This window comes from Megalops cyprinoides, chromosome 3 (assembly GCF_013368585.1).
Source record: "Megalops cyprinoides isolate fMegCyp1 chromosome 3, fMegCyp1.pri, whole genome shotgun sequence".
Classification (NCBI taxonomy): domain Eukaryota; kingdom Metazoa; phylum Chordata; class Actinopteri; order Elopiformes; family Megalopidae; genus Megalops; species Megalops cyprinoides.
Genome location: NC_050585.1, coordinates 17752251 through 17774454, shown reverse-complemented (window position 1 = coordinate 17774454; position 22204 = coordinate 17752251). Strand labels below are relative to the sequence as shown.

The window sequence follows — 22204 nt, the reverse complement described above, 5'->3', positions numbered from 1 at the left end:
ATTAAAATAAAGTGAGCTTATCTCAGATCCATTGCAGTGAAGACACACACAAACACACACACATACACATGCATACAAACACTACTGCACATACATGCATATGCACATGCACGAGTACACAAACACACACACACACACATTGGAGGCTATATGGACAAGCTGCCGGATTGACACGCAGTACCAGGAGGCTGATTATCATATTTGCCCGTCCATTCTCCCCCTGCCTTTTCCGCTGTGTTTAGCATCGGTTTGCTGCTCCGCTCGCTAGCAGCACATCGGGGACGGGCGGCCCTCACGGGAAGTGACAGCCGCTGTTGTCACCGTCGAGGGCCAGGGCTTCTCGGCCTTGACAAAGGGCATAAAAACGAAAGTGAGACAAATTTGAGCAGATGCGCCCGAGAAAAGAAGGCTCACCATCATGTCGGGTTGGATATGGCAGACCGAGCCATAAAATGGCGCACCATGTGACAACATCACGCGTCAGTGAAAGGCTCTGTGTTTTATCAGAAATGTTCAGAGGCACACAAGCACACAATGCAGTTTGGGCTTGATGTTGGCCTGTTTGCATATACCCGATGGTGCCAGGCACAATACTGTGAGTTTTATCTTAAATGGTCCCGATTATGGCAGCATAATTCCCAGTTTCCTAACTGGGAGGAAAAGGATCAAGATGACATAGGACTCTCTTCAGTCATTCACAGTGCCCTTTGCTCTTAACTTTGAGTAATGCATTTACTCAGAGTTACTCATTAAAGTACAAGTGGCACGTTTTTTTTTTTCATCTTTTAAACTTAATTTCTGTGGCCCCTGCACCCATAATATGGAGTAAGAAATGAAAAAAGCAACTCTTTGATTGGTCTGTGAAAGATAAGGATAAAGTCCTTTGTGGATACGTTGAATGGATTTAACCCCCTGCCTCAACCCTATGTCCTCACCTCAGATTTCTTTTGCTAGTAAATTACTTCTATTAGTGAAATTTTCTTGTCATCTTTCAGAATGATTTATTAAGTAAGTATTGTCCCTTGAAGCCAGGACAGGGAGGTTTTATGGCCAAGGATGACTGCTGTTTATTGTCTGAATCAAGCAAAATAAAACTGTCAAAAGGAAGAGGTTTTAAAGCTGATGTCATAAACTGCATGTTTAAATTAGCTTAGCTTCTCTCTTCCCCTGCAAGGTAGGATAGCTGGTTGAATCATCAGAAGTGGTTTACGGTCCACTTGAGAAAACCAATGAGAATATTGTCAAGGTCCTAAGGCACACCACCAACGCAAACAGCCCGTACCGTGGCAAACTCATGCATGCTTTTTCCCAAACTAGGCCTTGGTATTTTGAGAAGGATAGCAGATGTGTTACCGAGTACTTTCATGATGAAAAAAACATTTCTGGAAAGAATATGAAGCCAGTACCTTTTGAGTACATGATGTATGATTGAACAGTGACCTCCTTAGCTAACTGAAAAGGTATTGAGGAATGGTTCTTCCACTTATCCTCATACATGAAACGAAAAAGGGGGAAACATCTGAATGAGTTTTACAACAGTGGAGCTGTGTGTCACACGCACACTCAGTTTGTTTTCGCAGTTCGATCATAAGCCAGATTTGCAACAGCAGAAACCTAATATCCTCCCACACAGTGATCTTTTATGAACACAGGCAAAGTAAAATATTGGTTCTGGCTCTGTAAAAAACAGGAGCACGTGTCAATAGCATTTGAAATCACAGGATCCCCGTTCTTAGGATGTCACTCAGAATGCTGCGCAGAGCTTCCGAGCTCATTAAATTTTAATCAGAAACCTATTTTCAGATCCCGTCTAGGTCTGTCTAGAGGGTCCACTGGTAACGGGAGATGTAAAGAGTGGAGAGTTTTCTTTTCAGCCCAGCCAAGATTGTCATTTCACTCTAATGGCTGCTAATAAAGGAGAAAAAAGAGACATTTTTATTGGTATGAGCAATTGTATTGTTGTCCAAACAGATGGAAGTAGAATTTGCGCAGTTTGAAAGATTAAATTTTGCTGTGCGATTTGTATACTTAGTAGTATTTTTCTGACACCACTCTTGTATTTGCACCTCTCCCGAGGCCGTTTTCAGGTCTGCTACAGTAACTTTTGCTGCCGGGTGGTTAAGCATCAACATTCACGAATAACAGAGCATGTATCCAAGCACCAGACGCTTGCAGGGCTGTCCTCATCTGCATTTTGAAGAAAACAGATGTCAGATTGTGCTGGGATCTATTCTGAGCAGACTGGATCTTTGTGAAGATTAGGGGATGAGAGAGCAGAGACACAGCGGGGCTTGACGGCAGTCCACACATCCTCAGCTGTGAAGATTGCCTCTCTTTTGCTCGCCAGTTTCATAACTTTCTGGATTTAAGCCGACGCATGCATGCAAGCTGTGTACAGAGGGCATGAAAAATGTCACGTCTACAAGCGGCCATTAAGGACACATCATAAATAACAGTTTTGTTTTGTGCAGTTACTATCGTTACATTCTCTTGGTTTCCTAACCGTAGCCAAATCTTTTTTTTTCCATTCAGCAGAAATAGGTCAACACTTTATCTGTTTTCTTTTACTTTAATATGCAAATTTATACAGACGTTACCTTTTTGGATAGCTACCTATACGACATTATTAAAATTTATAAGAGAATTCATAAGAAAAAAAAATGTGGTGAGAGTAAGTCTTCAAAAAGTGATGAACTCCATTTTTCTGCTTTGGCCACTTGTCTTTGTGAGATAATGACTGGGAGCTTTATCTAGTCATCAAAGAGGAAAACAAGTGTTGTAGCTGTTACAATGTTCTCCAGTGTTCGTTTCCTCAGATTCTGCAGAGGTCAGCTTCTGCGCTTATTTTCAGCTGAACAGTTGTGGTTTCTATGAAAAAATTAGTCATATTACTTGAAAAAAAAAATTGATAATAGACGATAAAGCAGAAACAAATGAACATGCTGGTTTTGCAGGGAAGTGCTTAGGAGGACCTGAGATTGGGATATGAATCAAAGATGAAGCAGAACTGACAGATGTGTGTGTGTTGTAGTTATGACATGGCCTTGTAATTCAACCACCAGCATGCTGAATCCTTGTACCCAAAGGGTCATTATGAATGCAAATATTCAAACCCACCTTTAGTAACGTCTGCTGCTCCTTTGATCTACTTTATGGAATCTTTTGATGTCAGACAATGGAATGGAATAACGATGCACTCAATGCAAGGCCAGAACATTCTAGATTCCAAATTAATTATTGCATTACTATAGCTCATCAGACCAGGAACGCAATTTATTTTCAGTCCCCATCTTTTGTGACACAAATGTGCTTCACTGATCAAATATGAAACAGGCTAGAGGTGCACTTTTTAAGCTGTGTGTTTGTATCTTAAAGAATTGGCAGCAGAAAGTGACATGCTGTTTGATATGACTTTACAGGGACATTAACTGTGCAAATAATTTTCAGCTACTCGTTCCTCAACTTCCACAATATAAGACAAAATAAGATGAAATGCAACAAAATAAGATGAAATTCATCTGGAATAGCACGATTGCTCTGTAAATGCACCATTTCAGGATCAGAAACATCATAAATAACCATGGAAGCTAGCTTCTGAACAACTGTCAGACCATAGATAACCTACAGATTGCACAGGGTTAACATCAAGCAATTGCTGTTTACCTGTGTCTGTGGGAGGTAACAGCTGCTGGCTCTGTCTGCTGTTGCTGAAGTTGACTCTCTCCCTGTAACAGACATATTCTGATTCCCATTTCAGCTAAAGCCTCTTACAGCAGCTCTCGCAAGTGCACCACTGTAGGTTATTAAGCTGAGTATCAACATTGTGTCTGTGTTCTGAGAGGATCGATTCCTGCTTTCCAAAAGATGCTGCATTCCCCTTTGATGAACTGGTCTTGACTCGCACCAGAGTGGCCGGAGGCTGCCAGAATTCGCAGAGCTTGCACTGTATACACGTTCCAAACTCCATCCTGCTGTGCAGTGACAGCTCATTGCAGATCAGATGTGGCTACCGATGTGTAGGTCTGGTGGCGGGTGTTAATTGTTACCTTTGTGAAATGCAAACTCTAGCTTTCTGTCTGCACAAGAAAAAATGCTTGGGTCCTCTCAATATCCCCTAATCTTCATGTCATCAACCACTTTATACACCCATTTTGTTAAGCTAAACAAGAACGATCTTGGCCTCCCCCTCATAGTCCTCTCTGTATAACACTTAAGGACACATGTTTAGATGTTGGAGAATGATATGACATAAGAAAGAATCGAGTGTCAATGGCGTTTCAATGCCCTATTCTCTCCTTTCTGACCTGACTCAAAACAGTGGGACATTATCAAAATAAGCATTTACCAGTAAAATGGGACTGCATTTCATAGCAGTCCTGGGCACCATCTGTGTGGTGATGTTTTATTTATTTATTTTTATTCAGATGATATTCTGTGGTGCTCTTGTTTATGCGTCCATGTGTATAAGCCCTGTTTGGTCCTATTCCGGATGTCGACCCCAGGCCTTCTCTGAGGGCCCCATCTCTTCAATAATTGAACTAATTGGTCTCTCCTTACCGTCCCTTCGGCCGCTTTTAGATTATGTCACAACGAATGCCTTTGTGTTGGAGGCAGGGCTTAGATCCAGATTGAAAGCAGAAAACAGATCATACGTTTAAAAGATGTTGGTTACAATGCCTCAGTTGGTTGTCCAACTAATATAATTTAACTGTAAATGTTTAAATATAGCATGAGCAAGTCTAAAACCTTTTTTGATGCAGGTCACCAATCAGGAAGATATCTCACCTCATCATTCAGAAAACCAGGGCTTTGACACCCTTACTTGTTTTTAGTTAGTATGGTATGTTATTGTATGGCACAGTATGGAATTATGGTACAGCGTGGTATGGTATGTGGTAACCATTATCAGTGACAAATGGCACCATAATCAAATGGAAAAAAAAAAGAATTTAGACATGATTGAGAGAATTTTACATTGTGTCATTTATGAAAATATGCCATGTCAAGTACATATTTGCAATGCTTGAACAAAGTGAAGTCAACATGAAATGCAGGTTAATTTCCTATTGCAATATATCATCACTTTATATTCTATTTTGTAGATTTCAGGCAGTTTTAGGGTAGGAAAACTAAAGAATCTAGCAGTATCTGCAGGTGGTGAAGACAATGCACTTTGTGAAGGCATCTCAGACAAACAGGGAACTGGAGCTTGTCCAGGAGACAGGAAGTATACATTTGCCCAAAACTGATATTTTCATTTGTCAATTTGCATTGCAAATGCCCTTGTCTGGGACAATTTATGTAGCTTGTATTTTATGCATCTATTTATATTGGATATTTACTGGAACTACACCGCCAGGGTACCTCAGCATCAGCAGTACCTCACATGGGAGTCAAAACTGCAACCTTCTGGTCACAAGTCCAGTATAGCATCCTGGGTACTGGCTGAGCCCTGATTACACCTGGGCATCAAACCTGCAACCTTGTGATTACATTGTTCTTAAGCACTTTCCCATGCTAATACCCCTAGAAGCAAGAACCAGGGAAAATTAAACACATCAGATTATAGTGGAATCTCAGAAGTATGGAATGCTCTTATGGCTTGCTCAAACACCCCTTCTAAGAATTACATGCTGAATAACAAGGAAATGACAAAACAAGTTGTGAGAAACACTTTTTAAAGTGAATCTGAGAGAAAAAATGTCAGCAATTCAAAATATTTTTAGGAATATGTGAATTTATGATCCACAGGAACACCATATAGGATTATTATTGTAGCCTTTATTCAGAGCCAGCTGACTGAAAGACACCTAGCCAACAGACCTGGTTGGACCTGGCTATGAGAGCTGCCAAGAGAGATGGTCATGAGACATCACAATGGTAGCTCTAAACAATTCTGTTGTTTCTTTCATTTGAACCTACGAGACCAGCTGTAAACAAAAACTTGTAAAATAAAACTCTCATTGGCACAGCTAAAGTTGGAATGTAAACAATTCCCTGGATCATGTTTCCTGAGAGGGAGAACTCACATGAGAATTACAGGTATCCACAAAGGAATTTTCCAGCAGGACAGTATTTTTTAATGCCCTAAAACCTTATAAGTACTTCTCATCGTGTGGTCTTTTCCAAAGGATTATGGGTACAAGTGAGCAGTAAAAACTGAGGACAAGTCAACTGGGTGTATATACGTCTCGAGAGAGTAAAAAGACACACAAATTAAGACTCATAAAAATATAGTTTTATGGCCTTCATGGTTATTTTGGCTTGTATATTAAAAAATCAAAATATTTAAAGAAACAAAATTCAACCTGTTAAATAAATGGACTGTTGTGAATGAGAATTAGAAGTGATGTTGGTATTAAATATTAGACAGTTGGTATTTGATGTTACACCTCACTAACCAAGTGATGAAATGATTTTTAAATGTAGGCATTATTTGTGAATGGTTCATACGCAAGACTTGTTATTCATACGCGACAAGATCAAATGTAAAAAGTAAACCTAAAAAAAATCTGTCCACCTAACTGGTGGCATGAAATGACTTGCATTGAAGCAATCAAATGCTTCTGAAGTGCACATACACCTTTTATTGTCATAGTAGTCCAGAAGCAGAAGAAAGAGTGGTAAGACAGCATCTCATCTCTCCATCAGCTGAATGGGAGAGAGAGCTCTTCACTGCCAGCCCAGAATGTTCCTACCAGGAGAGCTTTTCTTCAACAAACTCCCTTAACCTGGGCAATATACTGTTTTTTTTTTTGCTGAGCACCCACTTACAGCTTTTAATTCATCCGGAGTTTTTTGTTTTGCTGAGGTGGTTCAGGTTTTTGAGTCCATCTAGGCAGGGATGTGGCACCAGGCCCAGAATCCAGTGAATTCGCATTCCAACTTACAGAACTCCTGAAAGGTTCACATGTTAACCTTATACCTGGGCTCTCCAAACTCTGACTCTTCTAGTAGTCCTTAGTAGACGTGACAGCAGAGATGGTTTGAATGTGATTTTTCTTTGCTGTGCATCTCTGAACTCCTACACAGCGCGATTTGGTCAAGTGTCACGGTGCCATCAACCCGCACACAATAAACCCATAACAGTGTGGTAATCACAGTGTGTGGATGTCACAGTTGTAAAACAAATAGCCATCTAAGAACAGAAGATAAAAGACCAGTGGCACTTCAAGCTTTTGCAGTGGCATAAGCTGAGTGGTAAACGCACTGTGGCAATACAAACCTAATGGCAGGTATTAAAGTCGGGCAGCATATGGCAGCGTTTATTCCTATTGTGGTAATGTTTCCCACAACGGCACAGCATTTAGTAGATGGCAGTAGTGATTCAGTGTATGTGTGGCTAATTAGCTAACCCTATTAAATGTACTTCTTGTAAGTCACTCTGGATAAGAGGTTCTGCCAAATAAAGAAATTCTAAATGTAAATGTAATGATAATACACATGAATATTAGTGGTTATATGCAGTGGTTGTTCAAATTGATGCCAGTATGCCATGTATAGGAGGGGAAGTACAGCTAAACTCCTAATTGCAAACACTGTTAAGTAAAGATACTCCTAGAACAAGTAAAGTTGTCCAGCTGTGTTTTACTAAATTTACTAAGTTGTGTTCTTTATCTAATTTGATAATGCCACCGTCCAATAGAATGTTTGGGGATTTATCCATTCATTGAGGAAAGACATGTAACGGGTAATTGGCCTTCCTGGTACTGAGTTTCAACTCAGTTATATATCAACATCTGGCCCTAATTGAGAGTGTAGTTGAGATCATTGATGTGATCATGGATGCTTTAATTTGCACTTTCCAGACTGACTGCATGCTTTTATAAGGGTTGGTAACTTGATAGTTTAATTGTCTGCACAAGCTGCTTGAATACTTGCTCACAGCTCTGTTAGAGTTATGATTCATTGTGCAGTGGTGATTAACATAAAAGAAAGCAGGGAGGAATGAATGTAATTAAGACCTCTGCACGTTTGATAAATAGAAGAATTCTCTGTGTTCAAGATTCGATCTTTCGAGCAACACAATAGAACTGAATATGATTAATGCAAATGCGGCAGAGAGGGAAAAATGGCCTCTTTGTTTATTCTCCAGAATTATTTCAGTGTTTAAGTGATCTTCTTCTTCCTTTATCTGCAAAACTATTAAACAGCCAAGTCAATGTCTTAATCCCAAATGGATTAGCACATACGGTGTGGCTATACACATAAAAATGCAATATACATTTATGTTTTGCTATCCATTTGATTTTAAATGTTACTGGAAATTTGAGTAAATTTGAGTTAGATTCATTAATATGAAAATGAGATTCACATTCATTTTGAGACCAGGTTGGCTTTTTTGTTCATGGCTATGGGTTTCATACATCTAAGCATTTTATACAAGCTCTTGGTAATTAGTCCATCACTCATTGATTCTCCAGTTGTTTTTAGCAGTGTTGGGAAGGTTACTTTTGAAATGTAATAGGTTACAGATTACTAGTTACCCTGCTAGCAGCGTTGATGTAATCAAAACTGCTTGATGTGACATGGCGTGAAATTTGCTTGTTCTTTTTACAGGCAAGCAATCAAACCCGCGCGAGGAAAGTGAAGTGAAATTTCACTTTGCGTTCAGTTAAAATACACCTAAAAGAAGGCATTGCTGCACAGCGAAAAGATGCAGAGCAACAGAATGAATGTTATATTCTACATATAAACTTTTTACCGAAAATAATATATTCGGATGTAACCCCTTTGTAATCACCAACATTTTGATTAGTAACTGTAACTTAGTTACATATTTTTTCTCAGTAACTGTAACAGATTACAATTACATTTATTTTGTAATTTAATTACGTAACGCTGTTACGTGGTTTTTAGTATGTATCTTAAATGCATCCATTACCTTACTGTCAAAAATATAAACCAAGGCACTCTCTCTCATTCTCTCTCTGTCTACCTCTCTCTACAAACACACAGACACACGCACACACACACACACACACACACACGCACACTCATACACACACTATTACACGATTGCCTGTACTAGAAATAAATACACTCGTAGAAGTTAACACAATGGAATGACTCCTAAGCCTCCTGACTCCTGAGTATGTGAACGGATGTCCCCGCAATGCAAACAGGTCTTTTGATATGAGCTCACAATGTAAAATGTCTCCCATTGAGAGAGCTTACACTTCCCCTTCATCTCAAACACTTGTGTAGGAAATCATTGATGAATTTCTCATTTGAATCAGCCATTAATGTTCACCATTTAACAGAAAGAGAAAAACCTTGAAACTTGAACTATTAATTACTTATGGGCTCTGCAAACACTCAGCTGAAAGACTATAACCATGAAGCCTTGAAGCACATTACAAAATTAGACACATTTACATAAAGATAATTTTAACAAGGCATACACGGTTCTTTATATACTAATATTTTGAATTATCATTATCATTTTAATAGGTTGAAGAACATCAAAGGGTGTCATTCAGAAGAGACTGTTAATTATATATAGAAAGCACTCTAGTAATATTGAATGTATACTCTCTTCAGGCAATATTTGATTTGACTAGCTTTTGCACATCTTATTGTGCAAGCTGAGCAAAGAATTCAATGTATCTATGTCTTTAAATGCCACATGAAGTGTATTGTCCCCTCTAAAACTCATAATTGCTATATTCCATCAGCAGGATATCCTATACTTTGAAAATGGCAGGATTTTCTTAATTGACAAAATGTGAACTGTAGTATTTTTCTATCATCATATTTGTCTAGTAGTGTAAAGAGTCTCCAAAGATCACTCCTTAATTCCACTCAGATATTAAAAATATTTTTTCCTGTCTGCACTGTGGTTCATGTGTTCTTACTATATGCCCTGTAGTACCTTTGCATTGTCAGTCATTCTGAATATAATATCTGCTAAATTGTATAAATGTTATGTAATGTAAAAATGATGAAATATAAATGCAATTCCACTAAAGTGGTTTTAATGTGGATTCTTGTCCCTGCAGCTCCAGGGCTCCTTGAGGAGGAAGATCGAGGGACAACCACCTGGGTACAACCCCAAACAGAATGGCCTCTCTGCTGGAGCGTTTGGCCCAGACTTTAAGCGTGTGCGAGTGGACGGTGACCCCATGCGACACGGGGGCTGTGTGTTCAGCAACGGGCAGCAGCCCCAAAACCTGCCTGGGGACACCTCCATGGGTGCTGGCCTACAGAGGAAGGACAATAATGTGATGGGCCATGCAATTGGGGGTGACCTGTTCAACTTGACCCTCAAAGAGATGAAAAGGGAACCAGGGGAGGTCCACTCCTGCGGGCAGTCGTCCTCTGACCCTGGCATGATGGTGTTTGACTTCAAAGAAGAAAGCGATGGCCAGATCGACCCCGAGCTGCAGGACCTGTTCGATGAGCTCACAAAGTCGGTACCATCGCTGAACGACCTGGAGTTTGAGAAGATGCTGAAGCAGGACGACACCTTTGGTGTGGATCTGGGGCGTCCCGGCTCGGCTGGGGCGAGCAAGCCATGTGCTCAGATGGAGAGGGCCATAAAGACAGAGTACTCCCCGGGGTTCAGCCAGGCACCCACGGGCTCACCCCAGCTGCGACCAGCCTCCGCGGGGCCCGCCCTCTCCATGGCCAGCACCTCCCTGTCCTCCTCCCCTGCCACCTCCGTCCCCCAAAACCTAGGCCAGGGGTCGCAGGTGTCATCCGGGGCGACCAGACCCCTGACCAGCTGGACGGAGCTCTCACACTCCGAGCAGCTGAAGCAGATGGCAGCAAACCAGCAGCCTGCCTTGCTGCACCACCACCAGCAGAGCCAGCCGGGGACAGCGGCCAGCTGGTCGCCTGCGATGACCACGCACTCCTCTCCCGGCCCGTTTGGACAGGAGAAGATCCCCAGCCCGGCCACCCTGTGCTCCCAGAACACCATCCTGCCACCCATGGGCAGTGGCCAAAACAAGGGGATCAACAACTGCCTCTTCAAGGTGAACGGCAGCAGCGGCTCCACCCAAATGGACATGAAGGTCCTCGGCAGCAAGCCGCTGTCACACTTCAGCCCCAAGTCCCATCCCAGTATTAGCCAGCAGGTACCCTTGATGGGAGGGCCCCAGAACAAGCCCACCATGCACTTTCAGCAACCACAAAAACAGCAGCAGCAGCAACAGCAGCAGCAGCCAGCTGCCACAGTTCAGAACCAGCGTCAGCCCCCATCCCACTTCCCAAACCCTGCACTCCCCCTGTGCCAGCAGCCCAAGCCCCTGCCCCAGAAGATGGCCCTGAACCCACATGTAGCAGGCCTCCATTTCAAGTTGGCTCAGCAAAGACAGGTAAAACCCTATTTCATATGTTCTTAATGACTGTCGTGCACGATGTGCTCACAGTTTAGCTTCCTGAATTACTCTAACACTTATTCATTCACTGTCGACTCAGTTTCAATTAGCATTACGCAAGAGTGAACATTAGCAGCTCGTTTAGTGATCCTTGTCGAGGTGTGAATAACTCTGAAGAGGACATAATGTTTGCAGTAAATAATCACAGCAGCAAAGCTGACTGTGATTACATAATTTTGAATGTTTTTTTTTATTTGAAACAGTTGTTTTGTTTTCCCACTGGAATATTCTGTTCAGCATTGCAGTGATTATAAAGGTTTAGAACTCGATACTTTTGCTGTGTTTCCATTAGCCCACTCATGAGATGTGTGTGAGTCACACCAGACCAGCAAGGTTTGGGTACAGATGATGGTTTGCGTTTCACCTTTTTTTGTCTTTTTATTTTTTACAAAAAAAAAAAAAATCCTGCCGTGTTTGCTGGTTCCATCTGAATGAATTGGTGACAGTTGAAATGTTTTCTAATTCAAATATCAATCTTTAGATGATAATTCATAAACCTGAAAAACAGTTATAGAATCTGTATTCCCTCATCTTGATTCTCGTTTAAACAATATAAGCATTGTTACGAAATGCAAGGTAGCATTACGGCTGGTGGCCCTATGGAGTGGAGCTTGTAACTGAGAGATTGCTGGTTTAGATCTCTGATGGGGCACAGCTGTTGTACCCTTGAGCAAGCTTCTTCACTCAAATCACTTCAGTAAATATCTAGCTGTAGCAAAGGGTAATATGTTGAAGATAAGCTAAGTCCACCTGGATAAGGGTATCTCCCAAGCAAATAAATGTAATGTTATGTAAAAATGTTCCTATCCAGTTATAGTTTAATGATGACCCATTAAAATAATTGTCATGTTGTTGGCAGCTAGCAATATAATACAATTGGCATTATTTATTACAAACATATTTAATCACTAATAGTGCCTTATTTCTGAAGTATATTTTTTATTTATGTGGTCAACTAACTTGGTAGCATGTATAAAATTAATGGGACAGAGAAATGTGCTGCATACAAGAGCTGGAATGATGTTTTTACACTGCAAGTAGTCTTCTGTGGGACATCCCAAAAGGCTTGTAGAAAAAGATTTATAATTTTCCAGTTGAAAAAGGAGGTCTTTCTTCTTTTGCTTAATTTTAAAATCTACTTTCTCTGATATTGGTTATTTATCTAAGGCTAAGACCTTCCTAGCCAAAAGTGCATAGACTGCCACTACACTCAAATGTACCTCAGTTCAGTGAAAAGACACGTAGACAGAAATCTCAGCAGAGCTACAGCTGGACTCGGTCCAACAGAAACAAAGTATTAAAGATAAGACCAGAGATTAGTCCCTGCTGTCATGTTCTTCTGCTTTAAAAGAGAAGTCCATTACCCTGCCACTGTATGCTAAAGAAGTTCCACAGAAAATGTTGTGGGTGAAACAGGGCCATCCACACGTAATCAGGAGCATACATAAGCTTTTCTGTGGGCCTTCGTACGGTGAATGCACACTGCTGGATTCATCACGCCGCAGCCCTGTGAAACCTGCTGTAGAGGAGTCGCTGTGTCTTTGTTGCACTCCCCGCTCTGTTTAATTTCCGTTGCATTTCTTTTTCACGCCAGCTCTGCCTTTCACAGGAGTAGCCCTGAACCGGTTTTCCTGATACGCCACTTTCCAATTGTTTTTGCCTCAGCGAGGCCTAATTATAGCCTCTCCATGTAATAAAAAAGACAAGTGCTTTTGCTGCTGATAAGAGCTCTGAGAGAGGAGATAGCCCAGCCAGTGTGCTTTTCTTGGCATCCTACCGGCCAGCGACTCTGGGCAGTGTGGCTCCAGCCTTTAACGGCTAGGGACAAGTCTTGTTTTTATTTCCTGTTGTTATGGTTGCTGCTGTTGTTTTGTTTTTGTTTTTTTGGTTTTGTTTTTTTTTTGTCGCTGTGGCTTCTGAATATGCATATCTTCCTGAGAGCAGTTTGACGATGACACGGATTGCCAAAGCATGGTAGATTAACATGCAGCACTTCTAAATTCTCCGCCTGTCACAGTCACTTCCCATCAGAGCAAAGGTTCGCACAGCGGGATTTGCTAATTGGAAGTTGTTAGCTACCAGGGACAGGTTGTGGGAAATGACAGTAATCTGCTTAGCCTGCTACAGGAGGCTGAGCTGCTGATTTGTTATGATTGGGAAGCTACGGAATGCCCCCCTTTTGATTTATTTATTGTTCTGTTCCTTTTTTCTTTCATGCTAGTGTCAGTGACTTTCGATCTTTGTTTAAAATAATAATAGAAAGCAGACAAAAGGGTTCCTTTCACTCTGATTAGAGAAACCCCTGTATGAATGAGTCCTTGATTAGGGATGAGGATGAAAACAGATTTCCTGAGCTGTGCATGAGAAAGAGATGTTTTAGACATTTTTGGAGTTATTGCGAGACATGTTTGATAGTCATGCCTGAGACAGAGGGGTTTGCGGGACATGCATGAAACAGACATATTGAAAGTCATATCTGAGCCCATACCTGGCTCAGGGAGGTGGTGAGATGTGCATGAGACAGAGACATTGCAAGTCACATATGAGTCAAAGAGGTGAGCAGTGCCTGAGACATGAGCACTGATTGAGACTGAGACTGGCAGTGTTCAGCGGCAGTATTTAACTCGGGCCTGGGTGCCGGATGCCTCATTTCCTTTGTGTACACTGAGGTGGAAAGTAGGAATTGCTCATAATAAAGGAGGAATTTTGTACAAGCCTGACTGCAGTCATTTATAGGTTTCCCACAGAGCTTTTCTCCTATTATTAAGACATAATTTTTCGATTATGGAACGTAACTGTACCCCATCAATTTCAATTGTTATCTTTAAAAAATGTTAATCTTGGAATTTATAAAGGTTTATTGCAAAAATAGTAATGGGGGAGAGAATATGATTTCAGAATGGAGTTAATAAAATCTGGAAGAAATTTGGATGGTCCTGCAGCCATTATGACATTAGATACTGTAGCATCAGTAGCATGGTTAAATGGAGGGGTGAAAATTTTGGCTCAGTCAGGAAATCATCAATCCCAGCTGACCTGGACTGTGTCAGTACCTTATAAAATAACACATGATGACATTTGCTTGTCTCCACGTGTTTGTAGGCTGCTGTGGCCTCTTCTTCACTCTTCTTCCGTTCCCCATCCAGTGGAAAATCTGGGTGAAAACAGGTTAAAACCAAAAACTGTGTGTGTGTGTGTGCTTGTGTGTGTGTGTGTTAGCTATGTTTAAAATGGTAGCATTTTAATTGAGCAGATTTAATAAAGGAAGTGTGATGGCATTATAACAGTGGTGCACAAAAAATATTTTTATTCTGGCTCTTCTCTGCATTTTCAAGAACAAAAAATATGCAGATCATGTAGACTATCATTTCCTGTGTTTCTCTTTCCCTGTCTTGAATGTCTGCTACATGTGTGATTAAAACAAGGAAACGGCAGAAGATGGGTTTATTTTTATCTGGAAAATAACAGATTTTCCCACAGACTAATGAGGAGTCAGCGAGACGCTGACTGGCCCAATATGGCCGACCTCTAGCTGAAGTGTCAGAGGGGGCTTGGCCATCACAGCTCTTTCTCAGCCCGCAGCCTTTATAACCTCTGATAACTGCTTTTCCCTCCATTCTCTCATCTTCTCAAAAATTAAATCATTCCCACATTCCATGCATCCCACAAGCATGGAGGAGAAGTGAGGCAAAAGTTTAATGGGGGCAGCCTTTGTTCAGGTCGCACTGGAGCTTATGGGCCGGGGCATCTTGGCAGGTGCCCGCAGACAGACCTCGATGAAGCGCTCTTCCCACCATGAAAACAGGCCTGTAGATGGGATGAGAACATCTTTGGTGCAGGGCAGATATGTAAATGTGTCATTATGATGGAGGTATGAATAGTAGAAGACAGAGTAGGCCTTGATGTGTGAGCATTTAGTCATGTGGGAAGCGGTGGCGAGGGGGTTAAGTGTTGAGCGCGCTGCGTGGCATTGAGCGAGCCATGGATGTGCAAACAGCGGCTCTGGATTCTTCCCACAGCGAGCTGAATTAGTATTGCTACAGAGAGAAAGGTCCCGAAACGGGGCCCTGACCCCACCCATGTGGGCCAACCGCTCTGGGGTCCACAAGAAAGGAGAGCGACTCAGTCGCAGGGGCCCCTTCCCCCCTCTGAGTGTTTTACAAACTCAGCAGAAGGCAGTCAAGCCTTACATTCCTTGTGTGTCACATTTATTACACAGTGTCACATTTACAATGCACAATTACCTGGGGATATGTTGGAAGTTACTGGAACTTTCTTTGAGAGTCTTTCAGGATAATGCTATTTTATTTTGTACAATGTGGTTATACTATAGTTACTGTTTTGTAAAAAAGTAAATGGAGAAAATGTCAGTTTAACCTTACAAATCCCCACGGAGGCCCCAGTGAAGGCTCCAATGAGCATTATAAAGTCTTAAAAGACAAAGTGGTAGTTACTAAAATTTGATGGAAACTCTTGGGGAATGTATTAATTGTTCATTCATTGTTAAATCTCTAACCTTTGATTAGTTTTTACTGTCTGGAGTGTTTTTATCATTTTGAATTGTCTATGTGCACTACAAAAAAACAGAGAAACCTCTATTCTAGGTTTCAGGTCATGGACATTTGTGAAAAGTGTTGCTATGTTCAAGGTAGAGGATTTATACATGATATTAATGATCTAGTTTCTGCTGATTTTTCTTATAAATTGAAAAACAAGGAATAATGCTAAACTGAATTAAGGGAAATAAGTAGGCTTTAAATCTATATATCAGGGTCATAGCTGTCATTACATTAAAATGATTGCATCTTATAGATTGCATACTAGACTGATTCAGTAAATGAAAAAAATAATCTCTGTAGCACCTTATCTAGTCTCAGATAAGGACCAAATGGTTACTAATTTTTCTAGTTTTATGCACTTACAAAGTGGCTGTACAGTAATATGACTACAGATTCCCACATCCATATTAATTTGAAATATGTCACAGTTTTGTCTTGTATTAACCCTTGGTTTAGCTGAATTTATCTTTAAAAATCTATTTCAATACAGATAACATACATATCCACTGTCTTACCACTATCAATACCTTTAACTATGTAATGAAACAAATGACCAGGGGGCAGTAGCATTCAGTAAATAACTGCTCAGTGTTATCTTGCTCTTATTTAACAACATTAACATAAAAATCCATAACAAATCAAAGGTCTCAATTAGCGCTGTAAATGGATGTTTAGCTGCACTATGGGTTGAAACACAGCTGAAACACAAAACTGAATACTGAATGCATCATTTCGCTGCACCGCAGTTGAGAGATTGCCACCCCCTGATGATCTGTCCCCAATTGAATTTCTTCTGCACTGTGGATGCATGAAAGTAGTTGCCTTACAGAGGAGAAACAGTAGCCAGCCGAGTGTTGATTTTATTTTGGGGGAAAAAAGCTGGATGCACAAATTGCACACAAAGCATTCCTCCCCTGATTTCATTATGAAGGAACCGCACTGTGTAACCACCACTAATCTGTAGAGATACAGATTAGTGATGACAGCCGCAACTGGGCACTTTGTGTTTGCACCTGAGCATTGCCAGGTTTAAATTCAGGGGGCTGGCTGAATCAGCGGGTCATACCTTCTCGGTGGGCATAATTAGAGTATTGAAAAGCTGACAAAGAACACAGAAGGCAGTGGACTGTTGTAAATGATAACTCATTTTCGTAGGTATATTCAGGTATCTTTTGCTGATGGGGAGCAGGTATAGTAGTTAAAATCATTAGCCTTGTGGAGCATCATGATTCAGGGATAAGTGCTGCTGGCTCTAGATGGTGGCTTTTCTACTTGCCAGTCTTTGTCCAAACATTGCTTCTGAATGTGAATTCAGGACTGTGCCTAAACAGCAATGGCTTTGATGCAGCTGCAGGTGTATGGATAAAAGTCTAGGCTGACTCTAGCCTGTGGTTCACAGCTTCTAGGAGAATGCTTTGGGCAAGCAGCACTCTTTGCCATGCAGTGAAGCACACATTTGTATAAATTAACAGACACACACAAAATAGACACACAAGCGCACGCACACAAATACACATATACACAGACACAAGTATTATTTACCACACACACACTGTAAACAGACACACACACATACAATCTGAGAAAACATGGATAGTATTCCTGAGTTTGGTCCACAGTGAAGTGGCGCTGATCTTGACTGACAGAGCTTTAGTCCAGAACAGAGCCCTCCTTTGTAACATGGCAATAACTGTCTTCAGTCAGAGCAGGCTGCAAAGGAGCTTAAAGTACTGTAACTACTGTAAACCCTTCAGAGGATGGAGTGCACAAGCTTGATCGTCATAGCTGATGGAAGAGTGGCATGCAGTGACGTGCTGGCATCAAGCAGCTTTCAGATGAAATGCTAAAGGTTCCTGAAGTTAAAGTACTAATTGCTGTTAATGATCACAGAATGATCAAAATCACGGGAGGTTTTACATCTGCGGGTGGCTGGTTCACTCTTATTTACTCCTTCTTTCCTTTTTCTTTCATCGCTCTCCCTTTCTCCTCCTGCTCTCTCAACCCCCCTCACTTTCACTCCCCTTCCTTTAACTCCTATTTCACTCTTCCCCTCCTCCTCCATTCTTCCTCTTTCCCTCTTCCTCTCTCTCTCTCCTTCCCTCTGCGGCCACCAGTCGTAGCCGAGACGTCCCAGTCTTGTGTTCACTGCTCGTCGTAATTACGAGATTACTCCCCAGTGGCCTGGAGAACACAGGCTGGATTGGAAGTGACAGGTAGTGTATTTAATCTCAGCAGGGCTCTCATCAGTGCCCATTAATACGCTGGTTTCCTCATGAGAAACAGACCCTCTGTAAAGAGGGTGTGATCCTCTGCATGGCTTCACGCACAAGTTCCATGACAAAAACAAAAAACATTGGGTTGAACATACCAAAGCCATTATGAATGTAGCTAGTGAGCTCTGTGGCTTGTTACTAGATAGTGACTTGTTGTTCAGGACTGCAGTGGGTTAAGCTGATGATCTTGTGACACCCCTTCTCTCTTTATGTGCCCAGAGTCTATGAGCAGCGGGGTGGTTGTGTGTGTGTATTGTGGGGGGTGGGAAGGGGGCGTTTAATAGCGATGTGAACAGAGTGCCTGTTTCCTGGGAAAAGGATCCTCTGCCAAGTTTAGATAGCGGGCCCTTCCCCTGGGACCGCCTCTGACTCCAGACTGCAGGAAGTGCACTGCTGACATCACTCTCGGCCGGGCTGTAATGCCACTGGATGGAGGGCTAAATCGCAGTGCTCCTTTATGGATCCGGCAGCACATGTGGTATTCATTTCAAAGAACCCAGAAAAAAAGGGGAGAACACCATGGAAAATAGTCTCACAATGAGATTTTGGACAATGGAGACAGTATGTCACGTAACGTTGAAAGTATTGGACCCTGAACCTGGAGGGCACTGGATTGAATCCTGTATGAGACTCTGCTACTGTAGCCATGAGAAGGGAGCTTCACATCTATTCTCAACTCAACATACAGTAAAGTCCATCTGCATAACTGTGTTTTAAAATGCTCAAAAATATAATGGCATTTGGAACTGAGGGCTGTATGTTGTAGTCCAGGATAGGACACTGCTGTTCATGACCTCTGCTCCTTTATAAAGCCCAGCTGTATTACTGGGCTTCTGAATGCATAAGAAATACCTGACCTGAGGGTTGTGGGTTATAATCCTGGAATGAATGATTTATCCAATCTAAGTCCAGCCGCATGTGTTACATGGATTCCAGAGTGTACAAAATTATATTTTGCTTGATAAGGGTACTGACTGAACAACTAAATAATGTAGTGAAAAGCTACTCCTCACATCACAGATGTGAATTAAGTCAGAATACTGTCGTAATATAGCAACTTCTCACATTGCAGACATGAATAAAGTGAGAATAATGTGGTAATAAAGCTACTCCGTAGATCACAGATTTCACTAAAGTGAGAATAATGTGGTAATAAAGCTGCTTCTTACATTACAGATGTGAATAAAGTGAGCATGTGGTTTTTGAAGTTGACTTTAAAGTGGGAGATTTCAACACTCACCATGTTCAGAATGCCCCATTTTCTATCAGTGATAAATATGACAGTTTTGAGGCAGTGATCCTTAAATGTTGAAGTGTTATTAGTGTTTTAATTAGTTTTTATTCGTTTTCCTTCAGCTCTCCCTTTAAACAGGGGTGAGAAGTAAGACTGCACAGTACCAGTGTAAGGCACACATTGCTTAAACCCAAACCACAGCATGCTGTAGTATTTTAAAGTGGGAGAGAAGAACATTTACTAAAAAATATTTCTGTCAAGTCATTGCCTGTGGGAAAGCATACATGAAACAAAAAAATATAATAATTTTCTTGTTTCTATTTATGTTATAATTAAACAAATTCTGAGATGCTGAAGTTAAGTCACTGGTGCTGTATCCAGTTATCAGGGGAATTCACTGTCAGTGCGTCAAGTTGAATGTTTTTAAACTTAAAGAAGATACCTGTGAATTCAATATGCTTACGAAGAGTGGGCAGGCCCCCCTTTCTCATGAGTAATGTTTAGAGAAATCGGGAATGCCACTAACATTTATATGAGTAATGCTCAAGGTACTAAGCTCAAATTCAGTTGAAGTAAATAGTGTTTTATTTTTTAATGGCTCATTTTACTCTACAAAACTAATATTTACCATGCCCTCTGATAACATATGAAAGATTACAGGCTTGGCTTTGTGTTCCTCTGCGGCTAGATCAACCTGCCGTTTGCTTTTCTTCCTCTCCCTAGAAATGCATGCGCGCACTAGTGCCTTCCAGTTTTCCAAGCTGTCCTAGATGTGGGTCGAGATAGCACTCCCTTCCTCCTCCGTCAACGAGCTGTCAGTATGTGGGACTTCTCCCGTGACAGCGCAGGGGTTTTTCCATTTGCATTGTGGGAGCTCTGTAGTTGGCGTGCATCGGAGAGATGGGGTGGGGAAGGGGGGGGGGGGGGTCCTCTGTAAGGCATCTGTTCCCAGACTAACGGCACTTAATAATTGAGTGAGCCGCAGCCTAATCCATTTTGCCTGGGGAAATGCTTTGTGGCAGTGCAGTGATTGACATTTTTACATACTTTGTTTTTGCTTGGCTGCGCCTCTGAGCCAGGGGACAAGAGCCTCACAATAGGGACCCACCGTGCCACGGAGTCCCTCTCTCCCTGACCGAAGGGACCCTATTTCAGCTGTTTCCTCTAGTCACAGTCTTACTGCCCACTTGTTCGCACCTGAAGTGTGCGTGTGCTTTTCAGCAAGCGAGCAGCCATTTTTAGGCACCGGTGGTGTTTCAATGATAACAAGTGGGAGGGGGCAGGGGCAGGATTTTTGAGCAAAACCTCCTGTGATAGACACAAACATTAGCCATTTTTTGCAGAAGAAATGATTATTATTATTGGAAGCTGAGGCTTATCCTCACCCGTACTTTTCAATCAAAAATACAGGTGTTTGGAATTACAAGGCTGTAATTTTGTATGAGAGAGCACAATTCTGTCTCGAATGACAAAACACACAATCTGCATTTAGCATAGCCTGCATCAGTTAACAGTTCTCTATATACTCAAAGCCCCTTTTAAGCAAGACTGGCTTAAGCCAAACCAAGACCTCACTTGTACGAGCCACTGACAAGCTTCCTCTACTCTCCATCAAATGACCTGGGCCTGCCAATTACTGAGCTTATTATGGTCTGCAGTCATTTTTTCATATACGAGAAGTTGATGACCTCTGGATGAACCAGTTTTCCTCATGAAGAAGGACAGCGATGTCCACTGCCTATCCATGCATTTCTGATTGTCATTTCATGTTTTAATTACTTAACTGGAGCCGTTGATTGGGTGGGATCTTAAATCACTTGTTCCAGGTGTTAGCTAACTACCAGTTGAAAGGAATCTCTTCAGAATCTGGTCTGTGGGCTTCCAGGAACAGGACTAGATTCCACTGTATACAAATCTGTTTTGTTGTTGTTTTTGTCCCCTGCTTATGACCTTATTCTATCCAACTGGAGGTCCTCAGTCAGAGCCCACAACCCCGTCCCCTTCAGGGAGTCCACAGTGATGTATCTCGTGTTTAAGAATGTTACAACAGACATTATGAGGACAAGCTCTCACAGTCAACAGTTGCTCAGCTTCCTTTCTGACCTCTGCTTTGAAAGTTTGTCCTTTTCTTCTGTAGTCTAACCAGTCTGTAACTGTATCTGTCTGTCTCTCCTTTTTAATTTTTTTCCCTTTCCCCTCCCCCTTTTTCTCTCCTCCCTCAGAATGTTTGCTCTGTTTTTTGTGTTAAACTGAAAACCCGAAGGAATGATGCTATTAAAAAAAAATAATAATAATACAGAAGGACAAGTTCAAAACTGCGCCATGTTTGTCCCAGCTTTTGGCTCAGACTACTGGACATAAGTCATAAAAGAAGAAGTCGGCTACATTTCCACATGAATTGTGGGAAGGTTGTATTTATGTCTTGCTAACAGCCTTGGGGGGGCTTGCTGCATTCATGGTATTCCCAGAGCCTTGTCTTGCATGTATAAGGGATCTGGAGGCTTTTTTTCAGAAGGAACAGAAAAGGAAGCCTTTGAAATGAATTCCCGCCTGGCATTATGATATTTTTCCAAAGCAGGTCTATTCTTTTATTCTGGGCTGAGGTAATGATGAAGAAGTAGTCTGATTGAGACGGAGAGTCGCAGGGTCCCAGCTCTGTGCGTATGTGTGTGTGTTGTGTATACAGGCCAAGGGTGGGTGCAAGGTGGGCGGTAACATCTGTAGTCAATGAGAGGACTGGGGATAAGGGGAGAT

The 22204-nt window shown here is 41.7% G+C and overlaps 1 protein-coding gene across 1 annotated transcript in view; it reads left to right on the top strand.

Moving 5' to 3' along the window:
• Positions 1-22204, top strand: part of LOC118775742 (mastermind-like protein 2) — a 72286-nt gene that overhangs the window by 38816 nt on the left and 11266 nt on the right. Inside the window, exon 2 of the mRNA XM_036525804.1 lies at positions 10002-11321. Coding sequence (XP_036381697.1) covers positions 10002-11321 — 1320 coding nt within the window. The remainder of the gene's footprint in view (positions 1-10001; positions 11322-22204) is intronic.